Here is a 15,656-nt window from a genome sequence, read left to right on the forward strand (position 1 = left end):
ATAAATCTTGGCACATACAAACTCTGATGTCCCATACACATGACTCTGCTGCTTTAACCATCTGTTAACACCATATGGTCAGGGTGACAAATGCCACTCTCACGTCACCCATATCCTTACTATTCCAAATGACTCGGATCTTAATTGGAATAACCATTTAAATTCTTTGGCTACAACAGCAGGTCAAAAGCTGGGAATTCAGTGAAAAGTCACCTAGTTCTATACTGATCCATCATCTACAAGACATAATTTAGGAGTACCCTGGATTGTTCTCCACTTGCCTGGATTATTATTACTTTTTTTTCTACATCTATATGAATTAAGAGAAGGTGGCCACCCAGCCTCTCAAACCTGCTGCATCATCCAAAAAGACCATAATTTGATGACTCCACATTCTTGTGGGGCGCCACACCACGAGCACATGGCAAAGTGAGGAGGTAAGCCTCCGATATTGAAGATTAAACTAAAAGGATTTTGAAGTGCCCAGGTTGTAATGAATGGAAAGTGAGCCATCCATCTTTTGCTGAGCTCTGGCTCCTATCATCCTTTTGAAATCAAGACAGGATTAGTTTTCAACTGTGCTGCAAGACTCAAAGAGCTTCACAAAGTAGGCACAATTACTGAAAAAAACAACAACAAAATATGCTAGAGTCATATGCTTATGAGGTTGTAGTTGAAGCACACTGATTGGCTGATTTCCCCGGGGCACTGACATGTAACAAACTCATAGGTTATTTGTAAATCCCATGCACCACCACTACAAAAGAAAAGACATTTTGTCATATGGTCAGTCACGCTACAGTCCTGCACTCAGCACTGAGATCCTTCACCTCTAAATGAAAGGCTTAGCACAAGTCCCCACCTGTCCCATTGATACATGACATTTTGTGTGTGTACTGAATGCCACTTGAAAGAGAAAGTAAAAATCAATCACATTTGCAGATGTCAAATTATGAGAACTCGTACAGATATAGGTCAAAAAAAAAATCAGTGCTTCACTGGTTTCACAAGAAACTACAATCTCACAGGTACATGTGGGACTCTTTCCTACCTTTTGATTGTGCCGGTGCAGGAGGAGAAGGAGGATGGTGGTCAAAAGTACAGCGATGATGCTGATTAGAAGGCAATAGGCCCAAAAGAAGCTCTTCACATACGTGTCCAGGTAGAGGTGGAAAGTTGAAAAGAGACAACACCATGCTGCCAGATAAAATACCTAAAAGATCAACAGACACAGTTATACAGGCTGCACGATCAGCCTGTTGGCCTGTCCCAAAACAGGACAAGAACCTCAGAGCTCTCTATGCTCCTTCAACTCTAACCTCTTCCATGTTTCCAATCTCCTTTATCCTGCAAATTGTGTCTCGAGATGTCTAGGTCTTAAGCTGTGTCATTTCCTCCAAAGAACACCTCAACTTTTTTCTCTTCCTATATTTCATGCTCTTACATGAACTTACCTCGATGTCCCAATATTTGAATGAAAACACAATATCTATTAGAAATGACTGTGGCTGTTCTTCTAAATAAAAGGATTTAGGTGATAATCCAGCCATTCATGAAAACCTTAAACTGGTCAATCACAGAATTATTATGGTGCAGGAGGCTGCCATTTGGCCAATCATGCCTATGCCAGCTGTATTATTTTAGTGCCAATCTCCTGCCTTTCCCCATATCTCTACACACCATAACTATTCAAATAAACATCCAATGCCCTCTTGAATGAACTAGACTATAAGCCATGCTACTTAACCTTAATTTATCAATTTTAAAAAATGGGCCCACAAAACAAGTTTGCAATTCTATATTGATCTTGCTGTTCTACAATTTTTTTTATTCTCAACAGGTTGAGATGTAAGCAGTTCCTGGACCAATATATTTAGGGGAGTGCTTTTTGCATCACCTGCCTGTCGGGCATTTTATGGGATTGCGCTTATGTGGATTTATTCTCCACTAAAGAATGAGAAAAGATTTTTAACCAATTAGCAGTGTTGTAACCAATTATGTGAGGCTCCTGCTTAGACAATCAAGTTAAAGCTGAACATACAAATTCAAACAGGATTGGCAAATTGGCCCCTCGAACCTGTTCCACCATTGAATATGATCATGTCTCTCTGGTTATTCTATATTCACACCTTCATCCAATAATGTTTCATTCCTTGCTTATCAATAATCTATCCACTTCTGCCTTGAAAACATTCAAAGCCTCTGCTTCAGCTATTTTATGACAGAGGTTGAACTCATTCTCCAATTTATATCTGATTAAAATAGACACGTTTTCTTAAAACATTCTGTTCAAAAGCATTTGATGGGGACTACGTTTTGATAGTTGAGTTTTACAATAAGACCATAAGGCATAGGAGTGGAAGTAAGGCCATTCGGCCATTTAAATCATGGCTGATGGGCATTTCAACACCACTTCCCTGCACTCTCCCCGTAGCCCTTGATTCCTTCTGAGATCAAGAATTTGTCGATCTCTGCCTTGAAGCATCCAACGTCCTGGCCTCCACTGCACTCCGTGGCAATGAATTCCACAGGCCCACCACTCTCTGGCTGCAGAAATGTTGTCTCATTTCAGTTTCAAATCTACCCCCTCTAATTTTAAGGCTGTGCCCATGGGTCCTGGTCTCCCCCCCCTAACGGAAACAACTTCCTAGCGTCCACCCCTTCTAAACCGTACATTATCTTGTAAGTTGCTATTAGATCTCCCCTCAACCTCTCAAATAAGCTGCATGACATGACACTCCATGCAAACCAGAAGATTCAACTTGAACTGCATCACTGTATTTGGAATTTGTGGCTCGGTGAAGGAAAGACTTTAGTTTCTGACTGTAACTGCTTCAGTTAGTTATCTAAGTAGATATAAAAAAAAAGACAAAACGGGCAGGATTAAGTCTGGCTGCAGCATTTCCCTCATGAGTGCTGATAATGACCATCCAGAATCACCCACGAACAACAGGCAATTTACTGGAAAGCAGTCACTGTCTGAGAAATGGAATCCTCACCATCTATCATAGTTTATTGGGGAGGATGAGAAAAATAGTCAGAGTTACACAGGAAGGAAATAGATCCTTCAGTCCAACTCATCCATCCCGAACAAGTTTCCCAAACTAAAACTAGTCCCACTTGCCTGTGTTTGACTCAGACCTAAAATTTTTCTAGTTCAATGTTTTTTAAATGTTGCAAATGTACCTGCATCTACTCCTTCCGCTGGAAGTTCATTCCACATACGAACCACCCTCTGTGTGAAAATGTTGCTCCTCAGGTGCCTTTTAAATCTTTCTCTACTCACATTAAAAACATACCCCCTAGTTTTGAACTTACCCACCCTAGGGAAAAGCCCTTTGTTATTCACCTTATCTATGTCCCTCATCATTCTATAAACTTCTATAAAAAAGGTCACCCCTCAACCTCCTAGGCTAGAATGAAAAATGTCCCAGTTTATCCACTCCCTGACTAACTAGAATCTAACAACATGGTTTTTCCAACTAACTCATTTAGCAGATTTGCTGTATCTCCATACCAACCATGCTCCAAACAATCAACCCTCTTTTACTGTATAAATGGATACACCCTTTCTAAGTTTGACTCCTTGCAAGTCACTGCTGATATAACTGCAAGACAAAATAAGCTTTGATCTTATGGGTAATGTTTCGCCTATGAGTCTGGAACCTCCCGTTCCTGACCTCAACTGAAGTCATTAATTTTGGTGTCACCAACCTTGGCAATTTGAGTGTTGCTGGCTAGGACAGCATTTATTGCCCAGAGACCAGGTAAGAATCAAGCACAATGCTGTGGGTCTGCAGTCAGGTATAGGCCAGACCAGATAAGGGTGGCAGTTTTCTTCCCTAAAAGATGTGGTGACCCACATGCATTTTTACAGCATCTGTTTCATGATCATTATTAGAGTCTTAATTCCAGATTTTTATTGAATTCAAATTCCAACATCTTCCACGGTTTGAACCTGGGACCCCAGAACAATAACTGGTTCTCTGGATTAAAAGTCACGTGATGGTACAACTAGGCCACCAGCTCCTCTCAACACACTGTCTTCCATGGGTTACATACCCAGCATAAGTTGCCAGTGGAATCAAGGCTATACTCCTGGTTCATAAGTGACAGTCACTCACAAAAACTCAGAGAGCCAGAGACAGTCAATATTATTTGTCAAATGATACAGGTTGCAAAGCATTGTTATCCCAAGACAAGTGGATTGGTAATGGAAATTAGAAATAGAAATAGAAACCCTCCTCACCTTACATTCCCAATTATAATCAAGTCCTACTTAAAAAGGAATGCACAGAAATCTCTACAAAGCATTGCACCGATCACTGAGAGCTATCTCATTTCAAAGAGGTTGAATATCAACTGGAAATGCAGGATCACTCACTGGTGCAAGCAGCATCATGAAGCCGGTGGAACTAAAATACATGTATCGTCTTACTTCTGCGCTCATTAGGGATGCTCGAATGGGTAGCTCATAATCTTCTGGTGGCACCTGTGGAGCAGGAAGCAATGCCAGGGTGACAGAGAAAAACAGAGAGAGAAAATGTAATTTTCCATCTTTAATATTTTACCCAGATGCCTGAATTTCCTAATTCACTCCAAGTCCTATTTGCATATCAATCACGCTCATCAACCTATCTTGGCTCCCAGCACTGAAATCTCATCCATATTTATTTGCTTTATTTAATTCTTTAACGTCAGATCTCTGTGTTTTCAGCCTTCTTACTTCATATCAGATTTGAGATCTCTGTGTACCTCTTACTCCTACTCCTTATGCATGCACATTTTTTAAGTTGTTCCACTAGTAGTGGCTGTGCTTTCAGCTGCCTGAGCCATAAGACTTGGCATTCTTTCCCTGCATCTCCCCAGTTCTTGGCCACCTTTCCCTCTTTTAAGAAGCTTAAAATTTAAAAGCACTTCACCAAGCTCATCTAATATTTCCAGGTTTCTGTCACATTTTATTTGGTGATGCCTCTGTGAAGTGCATCGAGCCGTTTTACATTACATAATTATTCTGTTTATGTTCAAGGAGATAAATAAACGCAAAAAAGGAAGATAAAAATCATCACAGTTCATGTGTTGTAAGCTGAACTCAAATGTTATGCTGTTACAAAACACAGCATGGATGAATGAACCGTGATTTCTCCTGTGGAATAAACAAACCGAAACAAGCCTATATGTGGAATCAACTAGATGTCACATCAATTCAGAAAACAACATTTAATGAGGAACAAGGCCAATGTTAGAAATCTCCTTTTATATTTTGCAATGTTTCATTCTTTATGAAAATAACATAAGGGAAAGACTGGATATGCTGGAATTGTCTTCCTTACAAAGAGGTGGTTTAGGGCCGACTTTTAATTTCAGTACAATGAGGGCCCACCAACTACTTCTTCCCATTCAAGGGCATTTAGCCATCACTTCCTCGGTGGATCTGGCTGATTTCTTTATCCTCTTACTGTAATATAAGACTGGAACTGCTGCAGGCCATTCAGTCCTTTAAATCTGCTTGACTGTCCAAATCAGAGCTAATTTTCCACTTCAGTTACACTTCCCCACCAGATTCCCATATTGCTGCTTCCCTTTGTCTCCAAAAATCTATCCCTGTCTTGAATATACTTAATCTGGCAATGCATGGTTCTCTGGGGTACAACATTCTGATATATTCATTCTTTAGAGTTAAAACATATTTTACACATAAAAATTAGCAAGAGTAGATCATTCTGCCCATTGAGCCTGCATTGCCATTCAACAGGATCATGACTGATTTGATAGTAATCTTAAATTCACATTTCGACTTAATCCTGACAACATTTCATCCCCTTGTTTACCAAAAAGCTATCTACCTCGACCTTAAAGTATTCAAGGAGTCTGCTTCCACCATCTTTTTAGGGAGGCTGTCAGAAGGAATTTCACGTAATTATTGTTTAAAATGGGCCTGACTCTCAAACAGTGACCCTTAGTATTTAACTTTTATTATCAAACTGTGAAATCGGAAATAAAAACCAAAAATATTGAAGAAATTCAGCAGGTCTGGCAGTTTCTGTAGAGAGAAAAACAGTTAACTTTTCAGTCCAATATGACCCAGTTCCAAAGAAGATTCATACTGGACTCAAAACATTAATTCTTTCTGCCTCCAAAGATGTTGCCAGACCTCTGAGTTTCTCCAGCACTTTCGGTTTTAGTTTCAGTGACCTGTACGCCTAGTTCAGTCAAAAATGGCCAAGTCCTTTCCTGTGCATGTAATCATTCGTTCTTGACTCCCAAGTGAGAGAAATCATCACTTTCCATCTCTCTTGTTGCAAGTCTGGAATGGTATCTGATGGTTTCTCTGCTCAGCACTTCACCCCGCTTTAAAAAACATTGTGGTGGACGGTAGGAGTTTGTTTATTTGGGAGCGGTATCCTAAAAGTCAGAGATATTAGAAAAATCATCGAGTTTCACGTTCACGATTAAAAAATTTCAAATGTATCACGAACTGATTGACTGGATAAGTGGGGATTCCATTTAAAAAAAAACAAACACTCGCTCAATCCTAAAGATATCTGGTGATTTTTGTGTAATTCCATCTTGAGACTTCAGAGGAAAATCTGGCTGACACTTCAGATTATTGAATCCATCCTCAACAGCCTCTTTGAATAGACATAAAATCTACTACAGCAATATTTGAAGAGGAGTAGGGAAGTTATCACCTAGCATCCTGACTCAGTTATTCTTCAATGAACACAGCAAAAAAAATTATCCCATTATTACATTGGTCTTTGTGGAAGCTTGCTGTGCTCAAATTGGCTGTCATATATTCTACATTGCTACACTTAATAGCTTAGCGTTGTCCTACAGTTAAGAAACAAAATACAAATATGAGGCTTCCATTCTTTGAGAGTAACCTACTTTAATAAATAAAAAAAAGTGTCTTGGAGTTTGCTTGTTTTATTTCACATCTCATCAGATATGGATTGTTAAACATTTTGCACATTTAAGCACTTGCTGTGTAACTGTTGATTATGTCTTTTGTCAACATTTAACATTGAAACTGCCTATGTAAACATTAAGATAGAAAAACCTGTATGTAAACCCGGAGTAATGACATAGTTGTGAACTGCAGCAAGTGGGCACTGTAGTTTTTGTTAATTTTCTCCATTGTGTTGTTTCAAACAGATATATGTTCTAAAATGCTTATGTTCATCAACAGACTATCATGGACAGTGCCAACAAAACTTGAAATTAATACAAGAGAAGAATACAGATTGTCCATTAGTCTGGTCATTAGCTACTCAGTCACTGACCCTACTACTACTTTGGCATTTGGGGACCAGAATTTCTGTACTGAACATTGTGGAGCATATGGCAAAGCAGTACATCCTGTCCTCCCTCCAAGAGGCATAACAATGTGTGCTAGGCTAAATATAAATTTAAAAAAATAATAATAATTTAGTGTCCTAAGAGGAAATTGTTGAATTAGAAGCTCGTGTTACCTGAACTCCAAATCTGGCAAGATTTTCCTCACATGACTCCAGATCAAATCCCTGAGACCACCAGAAGCCACTGGAAGTGAGGACCAGTAGTATGCGGCCATTGTACAACTCTATAACGAAAATTATTGAAGTTTTAGTCTTTGAGCTATTTGGCAAGCAGTGAGTGTGCTCAAGACATAAGGAATTTTGTAAGCAGTGATAGCTTGCTGGTGAGAATTTTTCAATCAAGCTGCTCACATCAATAGCATGTTACTGCAAGAAACATTTGTTTTCTCTGTGTTGTTTTTTATGGTTTCTGTGACACATCCCCAGAGAGAAGAGCTGAGCTTGCTGCAGTATCTAATCCTTCTACTGTCAACTGTTGGTGAGAAGTGTATAACAACAGCAGGAGCAGAACTCACATTCCAATTAGTGGTCACTTTACTGGGGAAGCGCCTAATGTCTATTCCTCACTAAGGGGTTGATTCAAGGTTGAGCACTTAAAACATGCTCAGATTCTCAAGAATAGCTAGTCATTTGTCAATCTTGGGATCATTACAGTGATGTTCTCCCAAGCAATTTTAATTCTTTTTAAATTAAAAAAATTTAACGTGAATAATTGTAACACCCACAGGACCAATTTTACACATCAACTTTGTTACGGAAAGAAAACAGGAGGGATACAAAACCAACATTACAACTGCTCTATTTCAGTTTCTGACAGGCAGAACACCATTGTAGTATTCTAGTATCTCAATTCTGCTACTAGAATTGCTTCTCTCCAACAATTGCTCCCCTTCCCCTCCTGTCCAATGTCATTGGTTTCTTGATGGTTATCAACACTAATGCATCTTGACAAAGAAGCCATTCCCTAATAAGAAGATATGGGGAAAAATATCTTTGACCCAAGGATCTCTTCCAACAGGTTTGTTTTTATTCGTTATTGGGATATGAGCATCACTGGCTGAACCAGCACTTATTGCCCATCCATAATTGCCCAGAGAGCAGTTAAGAGTGAACCACACTGCTGTGGGTATGGAGTCACATGTCAGCGAGACCAGGTAAGGATGGCAGTATCCATCCCTAGAGGTAATTAATAAAAGCGATGCACTTACCTGACAACTGACAATGGTTTAATGGTCATCATTAGGCCCTTAATTCCAGAATTTAATTTACCATGGCAGGATTTGAATTGAGGTTGCTGGAACATTATTTGGTTTCCTGGATTCATAGCCTGGCGATAATATCACAAGGCCATCACCCCTCCATTCCTGAAAGCTGCATGAGCTCAAATACACTTAGCTCGCCGTCCACTGATACCAGCTGAAAACCTGACTGAACATTGGCTTTTGCTTCAGGATATATTGCTAAGCACAGAATAAGCTTCCCAAGCTCTCAGTTGATTTTTCAATCAGTTCCCCAAGTGAAACATCCTCAAGAATGCCATCAGCATGCTCTCAAAACTCCTAAATACATTTCAGGACTCACCTGGTCTCTCAGAAGGGCTGCTGTACAGTTCTGAATCATTCGTGCTATTATGTCGACTAAGGATGCCTGGTCCATTCGGATCTGAGACACAAAAATATTTTTTTCAGCCACTGTTATTTTCCAGGTGGGGTATATGAAACAGCCACACTGAGATTACACAGGAGAAATTTTTTTTTCTCAGAGGATTGTAGAACATTGAAAGACTTCTCTAAAGTCACGGAAGCAGTCCTTGAATCTCTTTACCACAAAGGCCTATATATATTCTCGATAAACATGTGGGTGAAAGATTATTAGAGGAAGACAGAGAAATGTAGAGTTGAGGTTACCTTCAGATCAGCCCCGATCTTATTGAATGGCAGAACATATTTGACGGACAACATAGCCTACTCTCACTTGTAATTCATAAAATGTGGTGAAAGCAGAATCTTTGAATATTCTGAAGGCAGAGATGGATAGATTCTTGCTAGGTAGGGAGATTAAAAGTTATCAGGGCTAGGTGAATATGTGGAATATCAGATCATCTATGTACAAATCATAGAATCCTTAAGTGTGGGAGCAGGCCGTTTGGCCAAGTCAACACTGACAGTCCGAACTGCATCTCATCCAGACCCAACAGCCCACCCTATTCCTGTAACCCTGGATTTTCTCATGGCTAATCCACCAAACTTGCACATCCCTGGACACGAGGCTAATTTAGTAAGCCAGTCCATCCAATCTGCACATCTTTGAAATATGGGAGGAAATCTACAGACACGAGCACAGTGTGCAAACTCCACAGCCAGACGCCTGAGGGTGGAATCAAACCGAGGTCCCTGGCACTGTGACTTTTGTTTTTGGTGGGTTTGGGGGCCGCAGATATCCACAGTTTGACATTTAAATGGTCAGTTGTTCCTCTAAATCCCAGTTTGGCGTTCCCACTGTCTGGAACCCGAAGCCGCAGAGACTACCAACTCACAGCAGGTCCTCTTCAAAGAATCTATTTCTGAAAGGTAGCAATTTCCTTTGAAGGGCTGAGTTTACTCCCATGGCTACGATCCTAGGACACTCTTGGTCGTAGGGAGCTGGAGGGTACCTTAGTGGGGGTCAGGTACACTTTGTGATTGTTGAAAGGATCATGAATTTGCCTTGAAAGTTCTTCAACCCATTGGAACTGACAGAGCTTTCAAATAATTGTTAAAGTTGTACAACTGCTAACACTGCCAAAGAACTTAGAAAACAAATGTTTATTTGAATAAGAAATTAGCTGAGGGAATTTCAATGTATTGAATATTTTATCAGCTGGAAAAGTGACCGTTTGGGCCATCAAGTCTGCTCCGTCATTCAATGAGACTATAATTGATCTGATAATTTTCAACTCCATTCTCATGCCTTCTCCAAACAAACCAGGATTCCCTTTCTGATTTAAAATCTCTCAGCCTTTGAATATGCTTAAAAATCAGCTTCAACAGCTTTTTGCGGTGAACAATTTCACAGCTACACTTTCCTCTGAGAAATTCCTCTCAATCTCCATTTTAAATATGCAACCCCTTATTCTGACATTATACTCTCTGATCCTAGGCTTTTCCACAAGGGGGGAAAAAAATCTCAACATCTACACTGCCAAGTCCCTAAAGAATATTCTATGTTCCAATGAAGTTGGCTCAATCTTCTAAATTCCAATCGATACAGGTCAAACCTACTCAATGTTTCCATAACAGACATGTCAGCATGGCTCGTGAAGTTCATCCATGGTGGATAGTGGATGAGTGAGCGAGAATGGAGTGGAGAATGTAAAAGATGCAGGATGGGCATATAGGTTAGAACTAAGTTGACATAGGAAAGATAAAGAATGTGTGCACGGGAACAAAGGGATATGAAAGGGCAGTGGGTAGTGGGACATTGGGGTAATGAAGGGCCATGAGAGTTCGTAGAGCGGTTTAAGGCGAATTAAAAGGTTTGAAGTGGTGTGGATGGGGGTATGAGGAATGCATACGAGCCAATCGTGAGGATTGAGGGTTGGAGTGATGCTTTACTTTCATTTCTTTTCATTAAACTGGGTGTAGAGGAGCAGACCTTGCACCCAAACTGCAACACAGCCAACAGTCTCTGGCCTCACCCCATCACTTCAGAACAAAAACTGGACTTTCACACACTTTCACATGGGTCACACGTTTGTGGAGTTGGAAAATATTCCATTTCTACATTCTGGACCTGCAAATGAAAATCGGGACCTGTCTGTTGGAGTCCCTTCTTTACCCAAGGGTTGAGTACAAGGCACAGGCTAACATGTCCAACACGGTATTGAGAGAATGTTGCACTCCTGAAGTGGTCTCCTTTATACAAGGTATTAAACATTCAAAAGAGAGTAGGTTTGCCGACAGGGGTGAATGAAAAGAATTCAATGGCACGACTTTGAAGAGGCTGCTCTCCTGGTGCTTTGGCCAATACTTGCTCCATCAAACTTGCTGAAACAGACAACCTGTTTATTATTATACTGCTATTTATGGGAGCCTCCTGTACAGAGCGGTCATCAACTTTATCATAAGGGTAGCTACATTTCAAACATAATATGGTCATTAATCATGTTAGGGGCATTCTGTATGTAACGTGTGTTACAGAAATGCAAAACTTAGTTTCTTTTCCACTCGGAAAAATAACGTGTCTTTCTTACCATTTATCCAGTGAAGCACATCTGCTTCCTCAATTGCTTCAAATGATGTCAAGGAGGTTTGTTCTGATGATATCTTGTAGCCACTGTCATCATGCGCCATTATGACAGGTGTCTATAAACTGGTATAGCAGGGCAAGATAGTGCTCGGTTTCTGCACCATACATGACACTAATGCTGTGACTGCTTTGTGGCACACGTAGGACTCTGTAAAACCAGGTACAATCAAAATCTATTAAGGTGCCGAATCAGCAGTGGTGCAACTCAGGCACGATTACCTGCAATCTAAAATAGAGAATCCAAATGAGATCACAGTATCAGAAACTGAAGGGGATTACACAAACAATTTGAATTAATGTAGTACTTTTAATAACATGTACCTAGGTAATTCACAAAGGCATTATAAAATTAGATGCTACAGTGGCAATGTTAGGGCAGATGACCAAAAACGTGGTCAAAGAGATATATTCTGTGCCAATGTTTAAACTCCATGTAAGCATCCCTACATCATACTCAAATGCACTATCCCTGGGATGTGGCTATAAGATCTAGTGACAGAATATGAGGGGGTGAATCTCACTGTTTCTAACCATGTGGCAAGTTTACTTTCATTTTACAGCTAAAACATTGCCAATTATTTCAGCTCACCCTCCCCACCATTTTTCATGCTGTAAAGCCCACCTGTCAGGTCATTTTGCCATTTGCCTCTGACTCTGGACAAAACACCAATGAACCAGAGGTTGTAAATTCTCTCATGCTGATGTTCTTGTCTCCTTCAGCATCGTGGTTCTGAATAAAAAGCTCAAATGCTTAGTGGATAAACACATATCTGCGCATCACTCCATAAAATTGCACTGTGGGGCTTCAAAAATCTCTCAGAATTGTATTTTGAAAACTATGCTGCAAAATAGTTTAGACGCTACTCGTGCACTATTGAATATATTGTCAAGGGTTTTTTCTACTTTAGTACTCTTGTCTTCTGCTAAGAATCCCTTTTGGAAGTACTGCATCAGAGACTGTAATTTTCTGACCATTAATTTTCACGGATGTAAAGATCAGACTGGGAAAGTACAAGTTTTGATCCACATTACTTCCTCAGTGCATGAATGGAAAAACTGGCCCTCCCCTCAGCCTAGTCAATGTCATCTGGATCCCATTGTTATTATATGGTGACACACGCCACAAATTCTTGTTGCACAGAGCAAATTCTGTAGTTGTTTAAAACACTCAAGTGTTTCTCATTTATGTTGTATGAGACCATTTTTCAGCCAGACAGTGAACCATCAATTCAAAAACGAAGAAAGAATAAAACCGTTTGAAAATGCAAAGCATGTACAGCCTGCAAGCAGGCCAATTTGCTCAACAGATCCAAAGCATTTCTGCTTTGCACCAGATTAGTCAGTTTCCTTGTCATCTCACATCAGCAAAGCCACTTAAAGTCAGTTGGCCCTCATATTAACCTAACCTCTCCCCAGGAGAAACTGCCTCAACCGCTCTACATTCTTCCCATTTTTTTGGTGTATATATACGAATGGAAACAGTAGTGAGACTGCAATATTATACTTTATTTCAATCATTCCCCCACATTTCCTCCCACCCCCCACGCCCTGTCTCCCATTCTCCAATTCACTTTAGCTGTTCCCTCCTCTTCTCAAAAGACAATGATTCCCTCCGCTGGAGCTGTATCTCGAGGAATGGTCTATTCATTGTGAATGTCAACAAACTATCTGGCTCATTGAGCCAACTCATGTCTTCCCTTAATTTTGAAAGGGCTTGAGTACAGTTCATTTGTTCTAGGGACTTAGAAATATCAAAAAAGCTGTCTTTATTGCTTTTCTCTGGTTGCCCTGAAAGGTGACTCCATGGCAATAACCTTTTTCAATTGAGCGGTTTGTCAAACCTCTTCGGAGTCAGCCTAGTAATCAGAAAGCTCAGAGTTCAAATCCCACCACAGAAAGTGATCAAAGGTAATTCAGTAAACCTGGCAATTTGTTGGCAAGTAACAGGTAACTGTTAAAATTAAAACTACAATGCTGTGAGAAAACAAAAGCAAATTTTCTCAACATTGTGTGCTGATGGGAGGAATGCAATGAGAATGCAGGTCAACATGACTCAATAATTTGAGTATGAAATTCATTTCAATTATGAAAATTTTTCAATGTTCCTACAACATTGAAAGAACTGCACATACGCAAAATAAATCTTGGGTGAGGAATAATCTCTCTCTCTCACAAAGAACACACTCATGCCATCCTGCTTCCCCCATTGTGCCTGGTGGTAAACATCACAACCAAATATCACTGACTCAATAAGCAACTAACTTTACATTTAAAAACCGACATCCCTTGCAGTAAATGCTGTAGCTACTCCCAGTTAACATAATATCTGCCAAATCTTCACCTCACCTCAGGAGGGTGGCCTTTAGCCATCGGCTCTAAAATTGTCTCACCAATTGCAAAAACAAGTTCACCAGTTTTTTTCAGTGCTATGATCAAACTCTTTGACAAACATTTGTACATTCCTCAATCTACTTCGTTTGGGGCCACGTTCATTTTATTGTTTGAATGGAAGCTGATGTTACTGAAAGCTGTCTCAAGGCCATAAAAATTAAATGGGTTCACCAATGACTTTCAGATTCTGGCCTGTGCCATCCTCACTCCCACACCCTCTGACTAGTACGAATAACAAAGAATGGTCAATAAATGCAAAGTTACCTATGTCCCAAGAAAACTCATCAGTTGGGGTTTTGCTGTCAGTTTGGCAGCTCTTTGGTGGTTTGGTGCAAAATTTTCTTTGATAACTCTCCATGAAGTGTCAACTGGGTTAAAATGCTACATAAATACATGTTGTTGCAAGTAGCACAAATAATTGTCAAGATTATGAAAATGCCAGAGGATATGCTTAAATCAACATACCAATGAATAATTGAGTCTGAATGACCCAAATTCTCATTGCATTTCTCCATCAGCTCACTTTATTTAATATTATTTTTTGCTTTAATTTCTTACAAAAATGTAGTTTCGTTTTTAAAGAAGATTGTACTTCTGGCTCGAATGTGAACCATAACAAATATTATGGCCCCACACAATACATTTCCCTTTAAAGAACTAAAATACCACAACTCTACAAGCGAAAGAACACAAACTATACAACTTAACAAAAAGAAAATACTTAGTTAGTTTGAGGGGTCACAACTGTGAACAAATTCTATTTTTGTTAATGGTAGTAGCTCAAAAACAACAATGAGGCGATTACTTTTAATGTAGTTATAAAACCTAGTCAATCTATAATGATTGCCATCTACAAGAAGGCACTTGCTCCGAGACATGTTGGTGCAACAGCAATGTACAAATATGGGGTTGTTATCTTAAAATCTCCTTTCTCATGAAGGATTAGCAGCAACATTCCAAAAAGGCAGACATTTACTGAAAGGAATTTCAGAATGATTAAATATTCCTAAATCTCCACCCAAAGGTGGTGTCACGATAATTAGTAAAAGGAACAGCTTTACTTGTATTTGATTTTGTCATGTAAATTTTCCAATGTTCTAATGACAGTTAAGAAAGGAACACACACATGCAAAATAAACCTTACTCTACTGAAACTAATCTCTCTCCCACAGAAACATACATTTCATGCAATCCTGCTTCTCCCTGCACTGCTTAGTGGAAAACATCGCAACCCAAATATCACTGACACATTGAGCAACTAAATTTAAATTTAAAATGTAGAAACCCTCTTGTAGCAATTGCTGTTACTACTTCTAGTTAACATCATACTAAATCTGCGACAGATCACTTCTCATAAGTAAAACCAGAAACTAACCTCCAAATGCATGAGCAGCAAATAAAAGTTGATGACACATTACTTTTGGCTTTGATTCTCCTGCTGCTATCTTGTTTATTCTTTTGACTTGTTTCTGATTGCCAGAAACAGTGGTCTCAAGTTACTACATAAGTGAAGCTACTTTTCTCTTGTAGTCACTTTCCTTGCGGTGGTTTACAACGAAGTCACCTCCGAGTCACAAAAAGCCCAGAGCTGATGGGTGGTAGAGATCTCCTGACTTA

At 39.7% G+C, this 15,656-nt stretch overlaps 1 protein-coding gene across 6 annotated transcripts in view; it reads right to left on the reverse strand.

The window, feature by feature from the left end:
• tmem268 (transmembrane protein 268) overlaps positions 1 to 15,656 on the reverse strand; it is a 35,996-nt gene that overhangs the window by 10,946 nt on the left and 9,394 nt on the right. For 2 of the 6 annotated variants that reach the window (XM_048520042.2, XM_048520043.2), the window contains exons 2-6: positions 11,593 to 11,874; positions 8,943 to 9,023; positions 7,476 to 7,585; positions 4,385 to 4,492; positions 1,052 to 1,213 (exon numbers count right to left, since the gene is read on the reverse strand). In XM_048520042.2, coding sequence (XP_048375999.1) covers positions 1,052 to 1,213; positions 4,385 to 4,492; positions 7,476 to 7,585; positions 8,943 to 9,023; positions 11,593 to 11,692 — 561 coding nt within the window. In that variant the 5' untranslated portion in view covers positions 11,693 to 11,874. Of the gene's footprint in view, positions 1 to 1,051; positions 1,214 to 4,384; positions 4,493 to 7,475; positions 7,586 to 8,942; positions 9,024 to 11,592; positions 11,875 to 15,414; positions 15,621 to 15,656 lie in introns of those variants that run through there. The other 4 variants (XM_048520046.2, XM_048520045.2, XM_048520047.2 and 1 more) reach the window with 3 other exon arrangements.

Source organism: Stegostoma tigrinum, chromosome 34, assembly GCF_030684315.1.
Source record: "Stegostoma tigrinum isolate sSteTig4 chromosome 34, sSteTig4.hap1, whole genome shotgun sequence".
Taxonomy (NCBI): Eukaryota; Metazoa; Chordata; class Chondrichthyes; order Orectolobiformes; family Stegostomatidae; genus Stegostoma; species Stegostoma tigrinum.